The 24,027-nt window shown below is 38.0% G+C and overlaps 1 protein-coding gene across 2 annotated transcripts in view; it reads right to left on the reverse strand.

The window, feature by feature from the left end:
• The window catches only part of XRN1 (5'-3' exoribonuclease 1), a 158,772-nt gene that overhangs the window by 130,508 nt on the left and 4,237 nt on the right, over positions 1 to 24,027 (reverse strand). For both annotated transcript variants that reach the window (XM_028504430.2, XM_036018321.1), the window contains exons 2-3: positions 14,003 to 14,235; positions 8,257 to 8,354 (exon numbers count right to left, since the gene is read on the reverse strand). In XM_028504430.2, coding sequence (XP_028360231.1) covers positions 8,257 to 8,354; positions 14,003 to 14,235 — 331 coding nt within the window. The remainder of the gene's footprint in view (positions 1 to 8,256; positions 8,355 to 14,002; positions 14,236 to 24,027) is intronic.

Below are 24,027 nucleotides of genomic sequence, written 5' to 3' on the forward strand. Positions count from 1 at the left end.
GAAAAAAAATTATCAGAGTTAGTAAAGAATTCATGAGAAAGTAAGACCTTAAGATTATTTTCCAAAGCAAAGGATTATAATGATAATTAGACAAAGCTCTAGGAAATACAGAGTATGTTGTTGTATATAAAATTAATCTTAATACTGATAAATTCATTTATACCTAAAGTCACAGAAGTGTTAATTACCTTGGAGATGTAGAATAGTAAGCACTCAGAACTAAAAGAATAAGTTTCTTATTTGAAACACAAAATGCTAGCTATATGAACTTGGATGAGCCACAACCTCACTGAGTCAGTTTTCATACAATAAATGGTAACAGACAGCTTTGGAAGATGGCAGTGGAGTAGGTGGAAGCTACACTAACCACCTCCAAAGACCAAACTGGAATTACAACTAAATTATATAAAAATCATCCTGAATAATCAAATGAAGACTAGGTGGAGGGAAGCCTTATAACCAAAGACTTATGGAAGAAACCACATCACCACAAGGAGACTTGTCAGAATTGCCGAGGCATAAGAAGGCTGGCTGGGCTCCCAAGGGAGGCAGCTGAACCTCCAGAGGGATATTTCAGCAGGCAGGGGTGTGTCCCCCTAAGAAGTGTGGGATCTAAAACCAAAACTGAGCTCCTCAGCCTACAGCACCAGAACCCAAATAACATCTGGCTGTGAAAAACAGTAGGATTTCTGTCCAACAGAAATGGATGGCTGGAGATCCAGGCAGACTTTTAAACGGCTGACACACAAAATTTCATTTGCAGCCACTTACCCTGAGCTCCAGCAGAGGGAGGGCAGAGTAGACTAGAGCCATGTGAGGAGGTTCTGGGGTTGGAGGCTCTGGGGAGAGAGCTGAAGAAGAGTCAGCCACCAGGATCCCTGTGCTGAGTCATTCCCCATAGCTTCTTAGACAGAACACACCCCTCCATATGGCACCAGCCTGGAGGGGAAACAACATCCCCACTGACAGGAATCTTTCTTGCTCCACCCTGTGGAGTTTAAACCCTGCTGCTGCCAAGTACAGATAGAGGTTCCTTCAATGATTAAGCCTAATAGACAGCCTGCAGATGAATGCACATCTCTAGGAGCCTTGAGACTTTAGCTGACCCTTCTCTGGGCTGGTGCTGGTAAAAGCCAGCCTTGGTGTGCCCCATTCATTTCTTCTACAGGCACCTAGGCCCAGCAGAGGAAGCCACAAGATGTGGATTGCTGACAGCTCTGAAGAGGTTGCCAAGGGCCAGTCACAGCATCTGACATAGGCCTACACCAATATCTTTGCAGATCTACCTAATATACAGTAACGAGCACGAAGAGGCAGCCAAAATGGGAAGGCAAAGAAACAGTCAAATAAAAAAACAAGAAAATTGTGAAGAAGAGCTAAATTAAATGGAGGCAAGCAATTTATCAGATATAGTGTTCAAAGATTATAGATGCTCAGCAGCATGAAAAAAAAAAACCCCACAAAAAAGGATGAGACAGAAATAAAGAATTCAGTATCTGAAATATTTAAAAAGTAACACACTAGAAGAAATAAACTGTAAGTTGGGTGAAGCAGAAGATTAAATTAGCAATTTGAAAGACAAGGTTAAAAAAAACCAACTCAATCAGAGAGATAAAAAAAAAAAATCAGGATAGTTTAAGGGACCTTTAAGACAGCATGAAGTGTAACAACATCCACATCCTGGGGGTACCAGAAGGAGAAGAGAGAGAACAAGGGATAGAGAACATATTTGAAGACATAATGACCAAATACATCTCTAACCTGGTAAAGAAAAAAGATACACAAGCCCAAGAAGTGCATGGAGTCTCAAACAAGAGGGACCCAAAGAAGCCTACACCAAGACACTTCATAGTTAAAATAGCAAGGCTTAAAGACAAGAGGAGAATCTTAAAAGCCACAGAGAAAAGCAGTTGATTACCTACAAGGGGTTTCCCATTGGACTATCTTCTGACTTCTCAACAGGAACATCTCAGGCCAGAAGGGCTGATGAAAAACAAGGACCTACAGGACTTCCGGCAAGATAGAGGAATAGGTGGACGCACCATACCTCCTTGCACAACCAAGATTAGAACAACAATAATTTACAGACAGAATAACACTCAGAACTGACAGAGGATTTATCTGAATGGAAGTTGGACAGCCAAGAAGTTGAAGTAGACCCGTACATCCAGACTGGTAGGAGACGACGAGCCGGGCGGGTGCAGGGCTGGCGCAGGTCGGCGGCGCACGGAGGTCAGTGAAAATTTGGCGCGAAATCGGCGAGACAGCCATCCAGGACGCAAGAACGCAGGGGTGATCCCTAAGTACGCAAGCTGCGGCTGGCAGACCCAGTGAGGCAGCTATTGTGGACCAGGGCAGAGCTCACAGCCCAGGAGAACGGAACTACCGCCATTGTTCCCTCCTATCCCCGCTCCCGCCCCCGCCCCCACATATAACATCACAATCTAGCGACTGGGGTGCCCAGCCCCGGTGAACACCTAAGGCTCCGCCCCCCACTGTAACAAGAGCAACCAGACCGGAAAAAAAAAAAAAGGAGAGACAGGGAAAGACATAAGACATGTTTCCAACAGAACAGATGAGTCCCCCAGGACTCATGCTTTTGAGCGACCATGAAATAGACAATCTATCAGGTGCACAGTTCAAAACACTGGTGATCAGAAAGCTCATGGAATTGATTGATTTGGGGCGCAAATCAGATGAAAGGATGCAGGTTACCATAAAAGAGATGCAGGAAGATACACAGAGGAGAGCCAATAGTGAAAGGAAGGAATCTGAGTCTCAAAACAATACAGTGGACCAGAAGGAAGATAGAATCAACCAAGTAGAAAAGCATGATGAAATAAGAATTCAAAAAAATGAGGAAAAGCTGAAGAGCATCCAGGACACCTTTAAACGTTCCAACATCCGAATTATAGGGGTACCAGAATGGGAAGGAGAAAAGCACCAAATTGAGCACGTATTTGAACAAATAATAAAGGAGAACTTCCCCAATCTGGCAAAGGGAACAGTCTTCCAAGAAATCCAAGAAGCTCAGAGAGCCCCAAAGAAGTTGGACCCAAGAAGAAACACACCAAGGCACATCATAATTACATTAGCCAAGGTAAAAACGAAGGAGAGAATCCTAGAAGCAGCAAGAGATAAGGGGACAGTTACCTACAAAGGAGTTCCCATCAGACTGTCAGCTCATTTCTCCAAAGAGACCTTTCAGACAAGAATGGGCTGGGAAGAAGTATTCCAAGTCATGAAAGGCAAGGACCTACATCCCAGATTGCTCTATCCAGAAAAGTTCTCATTTAGAATGGAAGGGCAGATAAAGTGCTTTTCAGATAAGGTCAAGTTAAAGGAGTTCATCATCACCCAGCCCTTATTTTATGAAATGTTAAAGGGACTTATCTAAGAAACAGAAGATAAAAAACATGTATAGTAAAATGACAGCATACTCACAATTATTAACAACCACACCTAAAGCAAAACCAAAAGAAACTAAGGAAACAACTAGAACAGGAACAGAACCACAGAAATGAAGGGCACATGGAGGGCTAGCAGGAGGGGGGTGGGAGGAGGAGAGAGGGGGAAAAGGTATAGAGAATAAGTAGCATAGAATGTAGGTTGAAAATAGATAGGGGGAGGGCAAGAATAGTCCGGGAAATGTAGAAACTAAAGAACTCATAAGTATGACACATGGACATGAACTAAAGGGGGGGAACGTGGGTGGGAGAGGGGTACAGGGTGGAGCGGAGAGAAGGGGGAAATGGGACAACTGTAATAGCATAATCAATAAAATATATTAAAAAAAAAGAAAAAGAAAAACAAGGGCCTACAACCAAGGCTGATTTACCCAGCAAGGCTATCATTTAAAATTGATGAAGAAATAAAGAGCTTCCCAGACAAGAGAAAGCTAAAGGAGTTTGTTACCACCAAACCAATATTGCAACAAATGTTAACGGGCTTGCTTTAAGAAAAGAGGAAGATAAAAAGAGAGAACAGAAGAAAATAGTTAAATAATAAAATGGCAATAAACACATTATCTATCATAATCACTTTACATGTAAATGGCTTAAATGATTCAATAGAAAGACATAAGGTAGCTGACTGGATAAGAAACAAGACCCACATATATACTGTCTTCAAGAGACCATCCTTAGAACAAAAAATACAACAGAGTAAAAGTAAAGGGATGAAAAGGGATTTTCATGAAAATGGAAAGGAAAAAAGAGCTGGGGCAGCAATACTTTTACCTGACAAAATAAACTTTAAAACCAAGGTTATAGCCCTGGCTGGTGTGGCTCAGTGAACTGTGTGTCAGCCTGTGAAACAAAGGGTCGCTGGTTCAATTCCCAGTCAGGGCACGTGCCTGGGTTGTGGGCCAGGTCCCCAGAAGGGGACATGAGAGGCAACCATACATGGATGTTTCTTTCCTTCTTTCTCCCTCCCTTACCCTCTCTCTAAAAATAAATAAATAAAATCTTTTTTAAAAAAGCAAGCTATAGTTAAGAGACAAAGAAGGATACTACATAATGATCCTACATAATGATAAAAGCAATAATCCAACAAGAGGATATAACCCTAGTAAACATTTATACACCCAACATAGGAGCACATAAATATTAAAGCAAATCTTGATGGATATAAAGGGAAAAATTGACAGAAATATAGTCACAGCAGATAAACAAGATCAGAAAAGACATGCCTCTCTGCTTTCACTATTCCTATTCAACATAGTACTGGAAGTCCTAGCCATAACAATCAAACAAGAAGAAATAAAAAGCACCCAAATTGGAAAGAAGTAAAATTGTCATTATGTGCAGATGATATGATACTGTACATTGAGAACCCTCATGATTCCACCAAGAAACTACCAGACTGATAAATGAAGTAAAACCAGAGGATACAAAATTAACATCCAGAAATTAACTGCATTCACTATTGTGTCAAAAAGAATAAAATACCTAGGAATAAATGTAACCAAGAATATAAAAGACATGTATTCATAAATTATAATACACTGAAGAAACTGAAGATACAAATAATGTGGAAGCATAAACCATGCTAATGGATAGAAAGAATAAACATCATTAAAATATCCACACTAACCAAAGCAATCTATAGATTGAACACAATTCCTATCAAGATACCAAGGATGTATTTCACAGTACTAGAACAAATACTTCAAAAATGTATGTGGAACCACAAAAGAACTTGAATAGCAACAGCAATCTTGAGAAAGAAGAACAAACTTGAAGGAATCACACTGCCTAAAAGCAAACTATACTCTAAGGCCATCATAATCAAAATATCATGGTACTGGCACAAAAACAGACACACAGATCAATGAAACTGAATAGACAGCCCAGAAGTCAACCCACAGTTTTATAGTCAATTAATATTTGACAGGGGAGCAAGCACATACAATGAGCTAAAGACAGTTTATTCAATAAATGGTGTTGACAAATTGGATAGTTATGTGCAGAAAAATGAAGACCACCTTCTTATACCACATACAAGAATAAATTCAAAATGGATTGAAGACCTAAATGTTAGATGCAAAACCATAAGAATCCCAGAAAAAAACAGCAGCAAAAAATCTCAGACATTGCTTGTACTACTATCTTTTCTGATATATCTCTTCAAGCAAGGGACACAAGGAAAAATAAACAAATGCAACTACATCAAACTAAAAAGTTTTGCACAGCAAAGGGAACCATCAACAAAACAAAAGGACATCCACTGAATTTGAGAACATATTTGCAGATACATCTGATTAGGAATTAATGTGGAAATTTCTAAAAAACTTAAAAACCCAAAACACTAATTCAGAAGAATACAAGCACCCAATATGCATGGCAGCATTATTTAAAATAGCCAAGATCTGAAGTAGCCCAAGAGCCCATCAGTAGCTGAGTGGATAAAACAACTATGGAACATTTACACAATGGAATACCACTATGCCATAAAAAAGAAGAAAATTTTACCCTTTGCAACAGCATGGATGAACCTAGAGAAATGTATGCAAAGTGAATAAAGCCACTCAGAGAAAGACAGATACCATATGATTTCACTCATATGTGGCATCTAATGAACAAATTGAACTAACAAGCAATATACAGACAGACTCATAGAGAGCAGGCTGACAGTTCTTGGGGATGGGTGGGTATTATGGAGTGGAGGGATGGGACAGAAAAGGAAAAGGACTCATGGACACAGGCAAGTGTAGAAAACATAGGGGGGAGGTGGGTGTGTGGAGGTGCAAAACGTAATTACAGGAATAAATGGAAATGAAACAAATTATAATAATAAAAAAAACTACTTCCGGTCAAGATGGCGGCACAGGTAAACACAGCTCAACTCCTTGCACAACCATATCAAAATTACAACTAAAATAGAGAACAAGCATCACTCCAAACTGTCAAAAATGAAGTTGAATGGAAGTCTCACAACTACAAAATAAAAGAAATCACATTCATCCAGACTCACAGGAGGGGTGCAGACGAGGAGCAGGCTAGTCCCACATCCATGTGTGGTGGATAAAAATTTGGGAGGGATATCTGGGGATCTACAAGTCCCCACTCCAAACCAGGGCTCCCAGCCTAGGGTTCCAGTTTCAGGAAGAAAGTCCCCATAACTCCTGGCTGCAAAACCAGCAGGAACTGAGTTGGTAGATGAAACTTCTGGAGTCCCAAGCAGTTCCTCTTAATGAACCCAGTCACAGACTTACTCAGACTCACACCCTCCAAGCCCCAGCACCAGGGCTGCAACTTAAAAGGCACCAAGTGATGTACACGGAGGAAATGAAGTGTCTGGCATCAAGGCAAGACCTGGAGGGAAGCTTTTTCCCAGGCACAAAGGCAGGCAGAGGTCACTGTCCCTTTTATGAACCTTCCCTGCTGAGTCAGAGAGCCAGCAGACTGGTGCCATACCTAATTCTCCATGAACCCAACTACTCTGTATAGCCCAACCAGGATATGCACAGAAACTGTGTCCCACCCAACTTATGGGTCCACCCAAGCTGCTTTTCCATATGAATGGCAGGTCTTGGCCCATGCTTCAGTATCCTAAATCCTCTCAAACAAGCAACAGCCAGGAGTGGCAGAAGAAGAGATAGAGCAAGCAACTGGAAATCTATTTGAAAAAATAATAAAGAAAGCTTCCCTAATTTGTGAAGGAAATAGATATGCAAATCCTGGAAACAGAGTCCCAAAAAGATGATGCAAAGAGGCCCAATCCAAGACACATCATAATTAAAATGCTAAAGGTTAAAGATAAAGAGAGAATCTTAAAAGCAGCAAGAGAAAATGAGTTAGTTACTTACAGGGGAGTTCCCATAAGACTGTCAGCTGATTTTTGAAAAGAAACTTTACAGGCTAGCAGGGATTGGGAAGAAATATTCAACATCATGAAAAGCCAGGACCTACAGCCAATGCTATCATTTAACCAAAGCTATCATTTAGAACTAAAGGGTAGATACACAGCTTCCCAGACAAGAAAAAGCTAAAGGAGTTTATCATCACCAAACCATTATTATATGAAAGATTAAAGGGACTTATTTAAGAAAAAGACCAAAACTATTAACAATAAAATGGCAATAAATACATACCTATCAACAATTGAATCTAAAAAACAAACTAAGCAAACAAGAAGAACAGAGACAGAATCACGGATATGGAAAGCATTTTGATGGTTGCTAGATGGGATGGGTATTTGGGGGACTGGGTGAAGGCATGAGGGGATTAAGAAGCACAAATAGGTAGTTAAAGAATAGCCAGGGGGATGTAAAGTACAGTACAGCAAAGAACTTATATGTATGACCCATGGACATAAACAATGGTGGGAGGGTTACCTGAGGGAGTGAAGGTGCGGGGTAGGGTGGCAAAGGGGGAATACTAGCATAACCAATAAAATATAATTAAAAACATAAAAAACAAACTAAAAAATGAAAGAAAATTCTGACTCTGTTATAAATAAGTAAATGGTGACATTAGGACAAATCTTTTAAGTTCCTTTAGGTCTGAAATTCTGTGCATCTGGAAGAGTCCACTCTATAGTTGCTCTTATCAACTGTGTAACTCCCTACAGTGGGTCTTCATAGGAGTACTTATGACCAAGGCAACCAAACTATCTCATGAGGAGACAAAATTGAAGAAAATAAAGTGAATGGAATCCTAAGGACAAAACAGATAGAGACTAGAAAAGATACATTTGAAAAAATTTAAAATTTCCATTTTTAATCTCTTAGAAGTTTTTTCTCAGTGAATTTACCTGGTGTAATACAGTTCGAATCAAATCTGGCCTCTGCAGGAAGAGTTTCTCCTTTTTCTATTGCCTTTTTTATTTTGTCTTCTGCCTCCTTTGCTGACCTTAAAGGATAAAGGGGAAAATACCTTATATTTTCTGAGACAAAATAGAGATCTTTATACAAAGTAAACTGTTATTTAGATGCTTTTATAACTAAAATACCAACCTATCAATTTTAAGGTTCAAAAGAAGTTTTGAAATAAATTCTAACTGATAAAGATGAACCTCAGTACTATTTGTTTTAATTTATTTAAAGAACTGAGATTTTCAGATAAGGGCTATAGAAGTAGAACAATATAAAACTAACAGAACATTACAAATACTTATAAAGTAATTCTTTCTTATCATAAGTATAAAGCAAACTGATTCTAAAATCAAGCTCAAAGTGTAGCTTTAACTTTCATTATACAAAATGGGGAAAAAGTTTCACGGTTGTATGTGAAACAGTTTATTCTTCTATTATTATTATTAATTATTGTGTAATTTTCCATACAAACTGTTAACCTACTTTTGCCCCACCCTGCATGCACTTTTAATAATATCAAACAATAAATACATTCTTAACCTGATCTCTAAGAATAGTACATAAAAATAGTTATAAAATTATAATGTATACCTTTAGGTTTCCTCATAAAAACACTTAAAGTAAAAGCTTAATAACATTAATGACAACATCAGTTGGTAAAATCATCTCATTTTTACAGCAATTAGATTTACTAGGAAGAACATGAGTTTTAGAGTCAGATGGATATAGGTTTAAAAAGAAGCATCACAATTACTATCCAGTTTCCCCTATAACCCACTTGTGGCACACCAGCATACTAAGAGACATATACAAGTTAGAAGCTCTGATTTGTGTACATTTAAAAACAGCCTTGTTACTGTGCCCTGTGGAATTCTATTTCTGTGATAAACTTTTTTTTATATTGCACCTCTCTCACCAACCTCTTTAATGTAACAAAAACTCTGAAGTTATCAACTCATTTGTAATCTCTCCAATAAAAATCATTCTTTCTTCTCTTCTCCCCTTCCTTCTTGTTACTATGCGACAGTTCTTGGGATATAACAAAAAAGAAAAATTAAACAGCCATAATATTTATTGTGGTTACAACAGAAAGTCTGAGAAAGGGACAAGGTAATACTATTAAAGTAATCTTGGTCATAGATTATGGTGGCCTTGGCTGAGATAGTAGCTGTAAAAGTGAAAATAATAGGTATCACAATTTTTTAAATTGATTTGAGAAAGAGGAAGGGGGGAAACAGAGAGAGAGAGAAAGAAACATCAATTTGTTGTTCCTCTTATTTATGCATTCATTGGTTGCTTTTTGTATGAGCCCTGACGGGAGACTAAACCCACAACCTTGGAGTAGCAGGATGATGCTCTAACCAATTTACCTGGCCAGGGCCTAAATATGACAAATTTTTAAGAGACTGAATATAGAGAAATGAGGAAGAGGCAGAAGCCAAATTACTCTTGGACTTTTAAGTTGAGCAGCTATGTGCATGGCATTGTCATTTACTGAAACAGACAAAACAGAAGACAGTTTTGAGGCAAAGATGAGATCAGTTCTGAACATGTTAAGCCTGAAATATATCTGTGGTATCCAAAAGGAGACACTTAGCAGGCATTTGGATATACATGGAGCTCTGGAGAGACTTATCGACCAGAAAGATAAATTTGGGAGTCATCAGAATTGACACAGTAATTGATGTCATTGGATACAATCAGTTAGGATCCAGAAAAGAACCTTAAAAAACATCAACATTTAAGAAAATGCAGAGGGAGAGAGGACAACAAGGATACTAAGAAGATGCAGTCAGAGAGTGTGCGGTTACATGAAGTTCAAGGAAAGGAAGTTCAAGAAATAAAGGTTAACTTTGTTAAAATACCACAGATAAATGAAGTAATATAATTCAGAATTAATCTTTAGATTTAGTTTATTTGTAATCTTGGTAGGCTTCAGCGGAGTGGCAGGGATGAAAGCCAGACAACAGCAGATTTTAAAATGAATAAGAGATGTGGAAAGATTATGAATGGAGGAACAGTCACTGTGGAGAATGTGAAAAAGCTAACTGGAGGACTGGAGCACTGGGAGCACTCAATGCCAGCACAGCACTTAGTAAATGCTTGCAGTGGTAACGGTGAATTGGCCCCCAGCATCCATTTCATTCCCAGTTTGTCTTCATGTACTGGAGAGGTTGGAAAGCTTTAAAAAAAAATTAAACTCTTGGACTTTTCCACAACTAAGTTTCCAGATATGACTTACATTTTGTCAGTCAGATGCCTCCAAAAAGGTTTGGAAGGTAGAAGTGTGGTAAAGTCTGCATGACAGCTGAGGCACTGGAGTTGGGGGGTGGGGGGTGTTTCATCAACAGAAAAAGAGATCTCAAAATTCAGTAACTTTGTAGGTGCTGAGAGCACCATGCAGGGCAGCTGTTATTCCATTACAGGTGGAGCTAACAAATACAGATGCAGTATTAGCCTTTTGATTGCTGATTTTAACTAAAGTGATGTATTATTGGAGTCAAGAGCTCAGGTGTCAGTTTGTTACTCTCCGAATCACAGCTAAAGGAATAGGTTCCAGGAACCACCTGTTCTGGTGGGAGCCTCTGAACTCCACCTTCTTGAAAATGGTAGTAGCAGTGCCACCTACTGGTTAGTCAATTGTACGGTGTGTTCTGGAAGTCATTCTTTTTTGGTTTGGTTTGGTTTGGTTTTCTTTCCTAAATCCTCACCAGAGGATATGCTTATTAATTTTAGAGAGTGGAAGAAAGGGAGCGAAACATCAACTGGCGCCTTCTCATACATATCCTGACCTGCGATCGAACCCACAACCTAGGTATGTGCCCAGACCAGGGATTGAACCCATGACTCTTTGGTCCGTGGGACAATGTTCCAACTAACTAAGCCATACCAGCCAGGGCTATTACAACAATTTTTATGTGCACCTAACTCTCACTATTTTAACTTTTCTGCCTAAAATTGGTAGGTTTCTATTACCTGTAACTAAATTCTGACTGACACAATGGGCTTATTTGTATAATCTTTTCTCAATACTAGTTATTAGTAGCTCCTGATAACTAGTTTAATAAATACCAAAAGAGTCTGGTAAAAACAGTTTCCAGGACCCAATATTTAGAGATTCAGGTTAAATAAGCCTTGGGTAGTTCTTGAGAATCTAAATTTTAGTAAGAAATGGCCATTTTCTTCAAAGATTTTACAAAGGTTCTAATATTCAGTATCTTTTGTCTTTTGGTACTTAATTTATTTTTAAATTTTTTTAAATTATTGATTTGAGAAAGAAGTGGGTGGGGAAGCGGGGGAGAGAGAGAGAGAGAGGTAGATAGATAGATAGATAGATAGATATGTATCAATTTGCTATTCCACTTATTTATGCCTGTGGCCTGACTGGGGATTGAAACCACAAATCTGGCATCGCTTTGCAACTGAGCTTTTGCCTGGACAGGGCTCTTCTGATATTTACATTAGAACTTTTGACCATCCTTCTCATTCTCACTGCTAGCCTCCAAGGTACTCTCAGGTTCCTTGACGAGTTCCACATTAGATTCACAGGTGCCCTTCCCACTACTTTACATGCCACTGTGGTGAAATGATTTATTTGCAAAACCCATCAAATATGCTGAAACTCAGGGTTTCTCTCCTTCAATTCTAATAATCCTCTTAACTTCTGCTACTCATAACCAACTACACAACATGCTCTTATTGTTATTCTGAAATATTTCACATGTCCAGGATTTTGACTTTAAAACCCTGTGTGTATAATAACCTCTTCTCATCTGTTTACTTCTATTGCCCAACTCATAGGGGCTGATAATACAGGGTGGGACAAAAGAAGGTGTACAGTTGTTTGTATGGAAAATAATACAACAATAAAAACTAATACAAGAATAAACTTTCATGTACTCACAACTATAAACCTACTTTTGCTTCTCCCTGTACATCAAGTGTCCTAACTCAAATCTCTTCTCATACTCCATCAATAACCTTCTAGTCTCACTTGCCCTGTACTCATGCTCTGAGTTAGCATCTAGCCCAGAAACTGGGCATTCAATAAATGTAGAATTAAAGTAAAATGTCAGTGATATTCTGATTAAAACAATCAGTTCATTCTGCAATTTCCTAGCTCAAGTCATACTACTATAGAAACTTTCTCTACCACTACCATTTGCAAATTATCAAGGAGATGTTTGAAAAGTTTGTGGCTGTGGAAGAAAAGGGGTCACATGCAAAACCTGACAAGGTCAGGGGAGGACTGCATGGCAGCCTTACAAACTTAGAGACCTAAAGTAACCACATTTGATGGTGTGAAATTAAAACTTTCTAACTAAAAGCAGTTCACAGCAGGTAGTTGTGTCCCAGGCTGGTAATTTTTCCCTGACAAAGGTCAATCTTTACCTCAACTGAGCCTTACTAGAACAAAAACCACCTTCTCAGATCCTGTCTCCCAGAGCTGGCTGGACACCATAAAGCATGACTGACCCTAATTGTCTTATGAGCCTTTATCCTCTGGACTAGAAAACTACTGGAAGCTCCCTAAAGGTACAGAGGCTCTAGGGAACTGGGAGCTTATGAAACAGGACATATGAGACCACAAAACTCAGGCCAAACCCTGCACCCAAAGTAACTTCAAAACAAACTGCAGCCCAACTGTGAAATATCCTGCTCTACAACTACCCCAGTATTTGATAAAAGTCCAAAGCCCTACTAGGGGTGTCCAACTGGTGACCCACAGGCCACTTGCTGCCCAAGATAAATGCGACCCAACACAAAATCGTAAGTTTACTTAAAATGTTTTTTGCTCATCAGTTTTTGTTAGTGTTTGTGTTATTTAATGTGTGGCCCAAGACAACTCTTCTTCCAACATGACCCAGATGCCAAAAGGTTGGACGCCCCTGAAACTCTTCAGGGCTAGTGCATTTTTCCGCACCTAGCCCTTTCCCTCTCATAGGAAAGTAAAAATAAAAACTTTTACTCTCTGCACCTTCTTCTCTTTGTGAATTCCTTCACAGCCCACATCACTGACCACCCTAACAAGGCTGTCTTGTTGTCTTTTAGCATCTAGGATAACATACCTCTGGAATGTCATATTTCCTTTTTCAGGACCCCTCAAAGTACAGGCACTGCACAAGGGGGAGACCACAAATTCTCTCTCTGTTATTGGTATCATGTTAACTATCCTGTACCCACTTATGTAATAGACGTGTCTATCATTTTACTTTTTATCCAATTCTAGAGCTTTCCTCACTTTGCGTCCTCCCACCTCCCTAATCTATCACCAGTGGATTTCATGGAACCCACATACACTTCCTCTTTTGACTGTAATGTATAAAATAAGGTGTTAAACTGCCATTTTTTGGAGCATTATCTCTACTCATTCCCAGCAATTATTGTCAGTTTGGCTCAAATAAACTTACAAAAATTCTCTACAGGTTTGAATGCTGACATGCCAGAGAAAAACAGAGTAAGTTTATATAACCCAACATAGGTTTTGAGAAGTGACACCTCACTTGCATTACTCATTTGTTTTACCTAATTGATAAAATGTCACGTTTTAAGTATATTTCCATTTCTGGGGAAATTTAGGCAGAAAAGAAACATTAACAGAAGATACACTGTGCTAAGTCAGTTATTATTAAAATAATATATTTCATTAATCGAACAGTATTATAAAATGAAACCATGTTTTACCTAAATCGCCTTCCACGCTGCTGGTTCATTTTTGCTCGAGGAGCCACACCATCAACAGCCATAAAAAACACTTTTCTAGGTTTAATAATGCGAAACAACACTTCTAAATAGTGAAAAATATCAGTAAAGATTTTATCATCTGAAATTCTGAAGTGAACATCATCATCATTAGGATGGGAACACTGATGTATAATTCCATTCATATCCAGGTACAGGTTGTCAAATTCAGGAATCTAAAAAAATAAAGAGATGATTCAGCTCATTATTATAATCAACCATGGATAGCTAAGAAGCTGGGCAAAGCAGCTCATAAAGAGCAGAATGTTGGGGCATTCTTATTACATAAAAACTAAGTGAACAACCATATTTAAATAAAGAAAATAAAGTAAAAAACAGGAAGAACTAATAAGATGGAGACATATATGGTTACATACATACTGTAGAACTGCTTGATTATAGTTACTGTAGAAAATTATCTATTTATTTAAAATAAGATAACCCAGGAAAACACCAAAAAAAAGTGCTTGGTTCATTTGGCATCAGAATATTAGTTTCTTTTTCTCCTATCACTTGACTTAACTCTCAAAGCCTCAATTTTCTCTATAAATGGATAAATAATGCCCACATATCTAAAAGCTGCAAATACATAGTCATTAAAAGGTTTTACTAATGATTTAAAGCCTTACTGTATATTTGGTTTCACTGAAACAGTCACTAATTTGGTTACATTAATTTTTAAAACTTACGTTATGCCAAGTAATTTAAACATTCTGAAAACTGATTTTTTATTTTTGATATGTGAATTATAATTTCTAAACCTTGGCCAACAAGTTGCTACTTTTAATAAAAGACCTCCAAGGTTCTGGGTCTCATTTATTTTTTCTCTGCTTAAATGTGAGCAAGTAAGGGAAACACTACTGAAACAAATGTACATTAACCAGGAACTTAAATGGACACAGCTTAACAGGTACATTATCTAGTATAATTAAAGAATCTTTATAGTCTGCCCTACATATTTACTAAAAAAAGTATTTTGAATTTTCAAACATAATATACAGTCCTTGAATAAACTTAAGGAGAATCAGCTTTGAAACAATTATTCAGGTTTTACCATATGTACAGGTAACAATACATTTTCCCATTATTGAGAAAATGACATGCCTTTGAATTTTGGGGTGGTAAAAACTTTTGGCCTCTGAATCAATAAACACTATAAAAGTCTTTCAATAAAACACCCATTTGTACTAAGTACCACAAACAAATTTTAAATGCCCTTACTGAATAACAGACTCAACTGAAATGACAATTATAATCATGAGATTTTAAAAATAAACCCTCAATCAAAATATAAATGGGATCTTTTTTTGAGGGAGTAGGGATACTTATGATTACAAAGTTTCCCTAGGAGAATAAACAAAGAATATTAAAAAGAATAATGGAGAAAAATCTGTCCTATACATTAAAAATTATAAAACAGCCCTCCCTGGCTGGTGTGGCTCAGTGGACTGAATGCCTGAAAACTAGAAGGTCTCTGGTAGATTCCTGGTCAGGGCACATGCCTGGGTTGTGGGCCAGGCCCCAGCTGGAGGTACATGAGAGGCAAATGATCCTATGTTTCTTGAACACATAGATGTTTTTCTCCCTCTCTTTCTCCCTCCCTTCCTCTCTCTCTAAAAATAAATAAACAGTATCTTTGAAAAACATAAACTACATTTTGACTGAACCACACAGTTTATAAGTAGTCTAAGTGTATACAGAAATATAGTATATAAGATACATTTCAAATCAGTGAGAGAAAGGAATAGGGCACCTAGCTATAACATTGGAAACAAAGCTATCTCATTTTATAATGAAGTAATTCCATAAGGATTAGAAATTTTGAGAAATGTAGGTAAAAAATTATATATAAACGATTTGGTAATGTTTATATATTACCAAATATATAACAGGGTGGGGAAAGCCAGAAATCATAAACAAAATGGTGGTGTTGGCTATCTAAAAATATATTTTTAAATCTATAGGGTTAAAAAAAGAGTCATAAACAAGTTTAACTGAATATGACAAAATGCAGGGAAAAGCTTACATATTAGGACAAAGTGAATATTCCTAATACACACAAATTCTCAAATATGAAAAAGAAAAAGAGCCAATTTTGAAAGCAAGCATGGAAAATACAAAGTAATTTGTTTAAAAAGTAAACACAAAATTCTAATAAATATATGAAAAGATGTTCAACATCCCCAAATATCAAGATAAAATGGAACATGTTTTGTTACTCATTAATGATTAATGTTACTCATTATTGCTAAAGTTTGGGGAAAATACATATTTCCTATGTTATTAAAAGCAATAGCTAGCCCTGACTGGTTTGGCTCAGTGGCTTGAGGGTTGTCCCACAAACTGAAGGTCACCAGTTTGGTTCCTTGTCAGGGTCATGCTTGGGTTGACGACCAGGTCCCCAGGTCAGGGCATGCAAGAGGCAACCAACCGGTGTTTCTCTCACAGGTAGATGTTTCTCACATTTCAGTGTTTCTCTCCTCATCTTTCTCCCTCCCTTCCATTCTAAAAAATAACAAATCTTAAAAAAAAAAAAAAGCAACAACTGCCATTTATCAAGAATTTATTAGAACATTTATATATTCTCTCAATTATATTCCCCATTTTACAGAAGAGGAAAATCACAAAGCTAGAAAAGAGATGGCATTTACACCCAATAGTCTGGAATGGGAATAATAATTGATATAACTAATATGCAAGTATTTATCAAAATTTGAAGTACATATATCTTTGACCCAGGATCTCTACTACTGAAAGTTTATCCTTGTCCAGTCATGATGGTGGCATAGATAAACACGGCCCACCTCCTCACACAACCACATCAAAATTACAACTGAAATAGAGAACCACCATCACTCCAAACTGTCAAAAATGAAGTTGAATGGAAGTCTCACAACTACAAAATAAAAGAAACCACATTCATCCAGACTCACAGGAGGGGTGGAGACGAGGAGCAGGCTAGTCCCACATCCACTTAGTGGAGGATAAAAATTCAGGAGGGTATCTTGGGATCCAGGAGTCCCAGCTCCAAACCAGGGCTCCCAGCCCAGGGTTCCAATTTCAGGAAGAAAGTCCCCATAATTCCTGGCTGCAAAACCAGCAGGGACTGAGTTGGTAGATGAAACTTCTGGAGTCCCAAGCAGTTCCTCTTAATGAACCTACACACAGAGTTATTCAGACTCACTCCCTCTGAGCTCCAGCACCAGAGTAGCAGCTTGAAAGGCACCAGTGGCATACAGGGAGGAACTGAAGTGTCTGGCATCAAGGCAAGAGCTGGGGTACAGCTTTCTTTCAGACACAAAGGCGGGCAGAGGCCACCGTCCATTTTATGAACCCTCCCTCACACAGCTGTCAGGCTGGTATCATCTCTGAGACTACACCCATCTGGCTAACAGTGCTAACCCCAACCAGATCCACAGAGATTCTGTCCCACCCAACTTATGGGCCCACCCAAGCTGTTTTTCCATATGAATCGCTGGTCTTGGCTCATGCTACACAACTTCCTATGACCTTTCAAACAAGCAACAGCCAGTCTAAGTCAGTCCCCAGTACCCATACCTCTTGCTAAGTGGCCGCAGACACAGCACTGAGCAGCAACCAGCCTAGATTCACAGCTTGGCTTTGCCTGGGAATCCAAGCCCAGCACAAGTAGCAGCCAACTCATATTGCTTTATAGCTCAGGCAGGCTGGCCAAGGGAAAAACACAGAGAGGGACTAACCTTGGCCTGTATTACCTGGGAAACCACAGGGTCTGTGCACCAAGTGGACAGCTATAGACCACGTTGGAGCACCACCACCTGCACAGCTGAGCTTCCACAGAAGGCAGAGATTGGTGGTCAGTAGTCACAGCCAGTCATTGCAGTTGATTGGCCTGGGTCAATTCCTCCCATTAACCTGCTAACAGCAACAATACTCAACTACAAAAGCAGGGTGTACTCAGCCCACAAGGAGGGCACCCCTTAAGCACCCAGCTTAGGTGATGGGGGGGCTGTGCTACTGGGCCCCACAGGACACATACAACATTAGGCCACACTACCAAGACAGAGTCAAAACAGCTCTACCTAATACACAGAAACAAACACAGGGAGGCTGCTAAAATGAGGAGACAAAGAAACATGACCCAAATGAAAAAAACAGATCAAAACTCCAGAAAAAGAGATAACCAAAATGGCGGTAAGCAATCTATCAGATGCAGAGTTCAAAACACTGGTTTACAGGGATGCTCAAAGAACTTAACGGAACCTCAGCTGCATAAAAAAAGATCCAATCAGAAACAAAGCATACACTAGTTGAAATAAAGAGTAATTTACAGGGAAACAACAGTAGAGGAGAAACAGCTGAGAATCAAATCAATGATTTGGAACATGAGGAAGCAAGAAACAACCACGCAGAACAAGAAGAAATAAGAAACCAAAAAAAAACAAGGATAGTGGAAGCAATCCCTGGGACAACTTCAAGAGGTCCAACAATCACCTCATGGGGTGCCAGAAGGACACAAAGAGCAAAATTGGAAATCTGTTTGAAAAAATAATGAAAGAAAGCTTCCCTAATTTGGCGAAGGAAATAGACATGCAAGTCCAGGAAGCACAGAGTCCCAAACAAGATGGATGCAAAGAGGCTGAGTCTAAGACACATCATAATTAACATTCCAAAGGCTGAAGACAAAGAGAGAATTTTAAAAGCAGAAAGAGAAAAGCAGTTAGTTACCTACAAGGAGTTACCATAAGACTGTCAGCTGATTTCTGAAGAAATATTAATGAAAAAATGTCATGAAAAGCAGAGACCTACAGCCAAGATTGCTATGATGTAGAACTGAAGGGCAGATAAAGAGCTTCCCAGACAAGAAAATGCTAAAGGAGTTCATCATCACCAAACCATTATTATGTAAAATGTTAAATGGACTTATTTAAGTAAAAGAAGATCACAACTTTGAAGAATAAAGTGGCTATAAATACCTATCTAACAACAATAAAACCTAAAAAACAAACTAAGCAAACAAGAACAGAGACAGAATCATGGATACAGAGAACATTTTAATGGTTACCAGATGGGAAAAGGGTTTAGGGAAATGGGTTAAGAGGTGAAGGGATTAAGAAGCACAAATAGGTAGTTATGGAATAGCCTTGGGAATATAAAATACAGTATAGGAAATGGAGTAGCCAAAGAACTTATATGTATGACCCATGGACATGACAATGGTGTGGGGATTGCTTGAGGGAATGACGGGTGCTGGGTGTGGAGGGCGGCAAAGGGGAAATATTTGGGACAACAGTAATAGCATAATCAATAAAATATAATTAAAAAATAAGTTATATTTTTAAAATGTAAAAAAGAAAATTTATTCTAGGAAACAATCATAAATTTGCATAAAGATATAAGTACAAGAACATTCTTGTCAATACCGTTCAGTAAAGATAGAAAATAAAAACAATTTTAAGGCCCCATAGAAAATGATGATGGAACATCCATATAGTGGTATAGTCCACAATTACAAATTATGATACAAATTTATATTTTGCATGGCATGTGTATAATACACATGGTCAAGCGACAAAAGCAGGTTATACAATAGCAGGTATATTATTATTCCCTTTATAGAAAATATCTATATATGTATTAGCAGAGAGAAGTTAGGAGTATACAGAAACAAGATGTTACTGGTACTTAATCCTGGATGATAGAGTTTCAGTTGCTTTTTACTTTCCTCTACCAGGGGTGTTCAATCTTTTGACATCTCTGGGCCACACTAGAAGAAAAAGAGTTGTCTTGGGCCACACATTAAATGCACAAACACTAACAAAAACAAAAAAACATCTCATGATGTTTTGAGTAAATTTATGGTTTTGTACTGGGCCACATCCACAGCCATCCTGGGCTACATGCAGCCCACGGGCTGCATGTGGGACACCCTGCCAGACTATTTAATGGCTCTCACATCTTTCTGTACTATATGAATTTTTACATAATGAGCATGTTACCTTTATAATTTAACTGTAATTTTTTTGAAAAATTTGTTTAATTCTCTTAAATTTCAGATTCATAAGGAAGATACAGAATGATTAAGTAATCATTGACCAGTGCAGTCAAGAAAATAAGAACATGGAGTTGAATACTGTTCTGCAGTAACTAGAAATTATAATAGAAATTTCAATGTTATCTTAGACTTTGCTGTCCCCCTCAACTCCATATCTAATTAGTCACTGAGGCTTTTTTTTTAATTTAATATGCAAAATGTTTCTACCATTTGACCCTCTTATCCATTCCCATGGTTTCAGGCAGTCTCATCTTTTTCTCCATCCCAAATCCCTGCCTCAGTTTTCCAACTAGACTGTTTGCCTCCAGTTTTCTCTCTCACAATCTAAAATAATCATGTTGTCTACTTACTTAAACCAAATCTATTACTACAAACCCTCAATATCATAAAATGTCCTGTATGATTTGGGTGCTATCTTTCCCACCAAATTCTTCCCTGTTTCCAGATATATCCTACAAGCTAACTACAGTAAATTATAGAGCTGTAAACATGCTAGGCTGTTTCAAACCTCTGTGACTATACAGATGTTCCTACTTCCAGAATTTTTCCTTTTCTACTTGCTCCTCTGTTCACTGATCTTATAGACTGATTCAGCTTTCAAGATCCAGCTGAAGTATCTTTGTCTGGAAGCTTTCCCTTCTTCGCCCAAGAGATGATGATACTTTCTTTATGTTATATTGTATTTGTTTTTGTGTTCCCAGTAAGTACACGAACCCCAGGCATATATTAGGTGCTCTACACATTTTTGCTGAACACTTAAATGTAATGTCTGTCCTTTCTTGTTGAACAGCCAGTTCCTCAAAGAAAGGTCTCTGATTTGGTCTGGTTTAGAACTCTTGGCATGCTGCCTGACACAAAGTAGTAAATCAAAAATACTTAATGAATAAATTAATAAACAAATAAAGCTTTCCTTTCCAGAATGTGACAGTACATGTGGCCTTTACCACTCACTTGGTATATGCATTCATACTGCTTTCATTTGTAATTAAGTACTGAATTAACATCTCAGTATCTAATTTTCTCAAAACACTAGTTTCTTTTTGTTATTATAACTTTGTATTCTACTGAATGCCTTTTATCCTACTTACTGTCTTTTTACCTAAAGACAGTATCTGTTTGTTTAAAAAAGCTGTTAACAATTAGTTTTCTCTAGTTCTTTAATACTATTTATCTTCAACAATCCCAAAGTTTTGTTGCTTCATTTTTAATATATTCTTTTAAGACATACTAATATGCCCTACATATTTTAATAAGCTTTTAATATACAATGTTACATATATACTATTTATGTTTTACAGATTACATAATATGTTGTAGTTAAAAATTCATTCATTCAATAAATATTTACTGAAGACCTATTATGTGTCATATATTATGCTATAAGCTAGAAAATACCGTAAATAGAGTAGTGTAGTGAACATAACAAAGGATAAAACAGAAAGGCTCCCTGCACAAGAGCAATACTTTGAAATACAAAAGCCGGCTTGTGTTCTGTGTAACTTGAAAAATTGTGTTTTCATAGTCAAAAAGCAATTTTTAGCAAAAGCATAGAAGACTGGTAATAATGTACAAGCTCTAGCACAACACTGTGAATGCACTTAACACTGCTGAACTTAAATGGTTAAGAAGGCCAATTCCATGTTATGTATATTTTACCACTAAATTTTTTTAAAGTACAGGCTCTAGAGTACACATTATCAACAGAAACTATATGGCTCCTGAAGGTGTCCAAATTGTTGGGGAGGGGGCACATAATAAAGTGCCATGGTACATAAACAGACAGACAGTACAGCCGTGGTATTAAACTTCCATGGGAGAAGGAGAGTAAGAAAAAAGCAAGTCTAAAAAGCATTGTCCTGGAGGAGGGATGGTAATAGGAGAAAGGTTGAGAAACACTATTCTGGAGAAATTTTGCTTAGTTTCAAATTCAGCTCCAACACTTACTTTACTAGCTGTGGAGTAAAGTAATCGTTGTGACTCAAGTTATCTCAGCTACAAAAGGGAGATGATGATTCTAGGATTGCTATGACTAAATAAGCGAATACATGTAAAACACTTAAAAGTGTTTAGTACATGGCACGTAATTAACAAATCTTACCTATTATAACAGCATTATATTAAACTGTAATCACAAAGCGAACCGCCTATGCTCTAAGAGTTTATAATTGTAATTACATGACCTTTGGTTTGTAAAGGTTACATTTTCATCAGTTATTCAGGGTGGGGCAAAAGTAGGTTTACAGTTCTGAGTACACAAAACACACTTTATTCTTGTATTTTTTTTATTAATTACTGTATTATTTTCCATGTGAACAACAATTAAACCTACTTTTGCCCCACCCTGTATACGTTCCTCATTAGAACTTAATCTCTACTTTTATCTCTATTACTCATTCACTGTGCCAGCAAACATTAACTGAACTATCTGCCAGGCACTATGAAAGAAATGAACCACATAAGAACTATGTAAACAGTCCCTGCCCTTAGGTATAATAAAGTGAGAGAATACAGAAAAAGCAACAATACCATGTATCTTTCCACGTAAAGTATGGACTGATAAAGTATGAAGGAGTCAAAGGCTTCTTTGAGACTGGAAAGAAGGTGTCATCTACCAGATGCAGAAGAAAAGGTCTTTCTAGCAGGAACTACGGGAATTAAGATAGAAGCATGAAATCCATGTATTTGAGAAAAGAGCAGGTTAGGGAACCATAGCATAGGGATAAGTGGGAAGAGAGCAGGTGACACTGGAAAGACACTAGTTTTACATTACCAACAACCTTAGTGGAAATTGGACTGCAGTATGAGGGCAATCTTGCAGTTTTCTAGAATAATAAATGTTACTGGTCAGAGGTTTTATTCTCCTTCAGCATCCACATCCATTATTAGGACATTGATTAAGTATACAAGGCCTGTCCAGAAGGTATCCAGCCATGTACTATGAAAAATAGACACATTTATTGAAGAAGATATAAGGTACAAGAAACGTTGTAGACAGGACAATGATGTCTCAGCTCCCTTCAAAGTAGGCACCTTGGGACCTCACACAGCCATCACCTACCCTGTCATATTTCCCTGAATCTCATCAATGGTGTGGAATCTCTTCCCTTTCAAATGTGATTTTAGTTTTCAGAAAAGCCAGAAGTCACAGGGCACATCTGGACACTAAGGGGGCTGAGTCACCTGAGTCATTTGATGTTTTGCCAAAAAACTCTGCATGAGATGTGATGCATGAGCAGGTGCACTGTCATGATGAAGCTGCCAATCACCAGTTGTCCAGAGCTGTGACCTTCTGAATCATCTGAATAGTTTCCATGGAGGAATGTTCAAGGTTAATGCAACATTTGATGCAGATTTGTTGCTCTACTTGCTCAGTCATTGTGAATGTGATGGCCACACAGCCCACCTGCTGACTCAAAGGTGTCTACCATTCCCACTGACTAGTACAGTGAGGTCGTGATTATTCATGCACATGCATTCCAGTCCACTCTCCTTGGCTGCCCGGGTACAATGAGCTCATGCAAACTTTCGTTGTAATATTAACAATGGCTAGATTCTGTCCAAACAGACCTCATACAGTACATGTGTAACTTCCTCTTGGATTTTGTTTTCCTTTTGTACTTTGTAATCTGCACATTCTGGTCTAGGCTACTTTCCTCAACTCTAAGAAAAGTGTGTTTTTCTCAAAGTAACCACTGTTTTGTTTGCTTTGCTTTGTTGTTGCAGTCATTGTTATTATTACTTAACTCCTTCCTCACTCCAAGCCATTTACTACACAAGACATATGGCTATGCTAATATAACACTAGCACAAAATATTACTGCATTTCTTCGTATTCTTCAAGCCTATTATATATAAGCTTTACATTCAACACAGATTTATGAAGAAACTAATTTTATACTGCCATAATATATTTCTACCAAACTACTGGAAGACT

The sequence above is a fragment of the Phyllostomus discolor genome, chromosome 2 (genome assembly GCF_004126475.2).
Source record: "Phyllostomus discolor isolate MPI-MPIP mPhyDis1 chromosome 2, mPhyDis1.pri.v3, whole genome shotgun sequence".
Classification (NCBI taxonomy): domain Eukaryota; kingdom Metazoa; phylum Chordata; class Mammalia; order Chiroptera; family Phyllostomidae; genus Phyllostomus; species Phyllostomus discolor.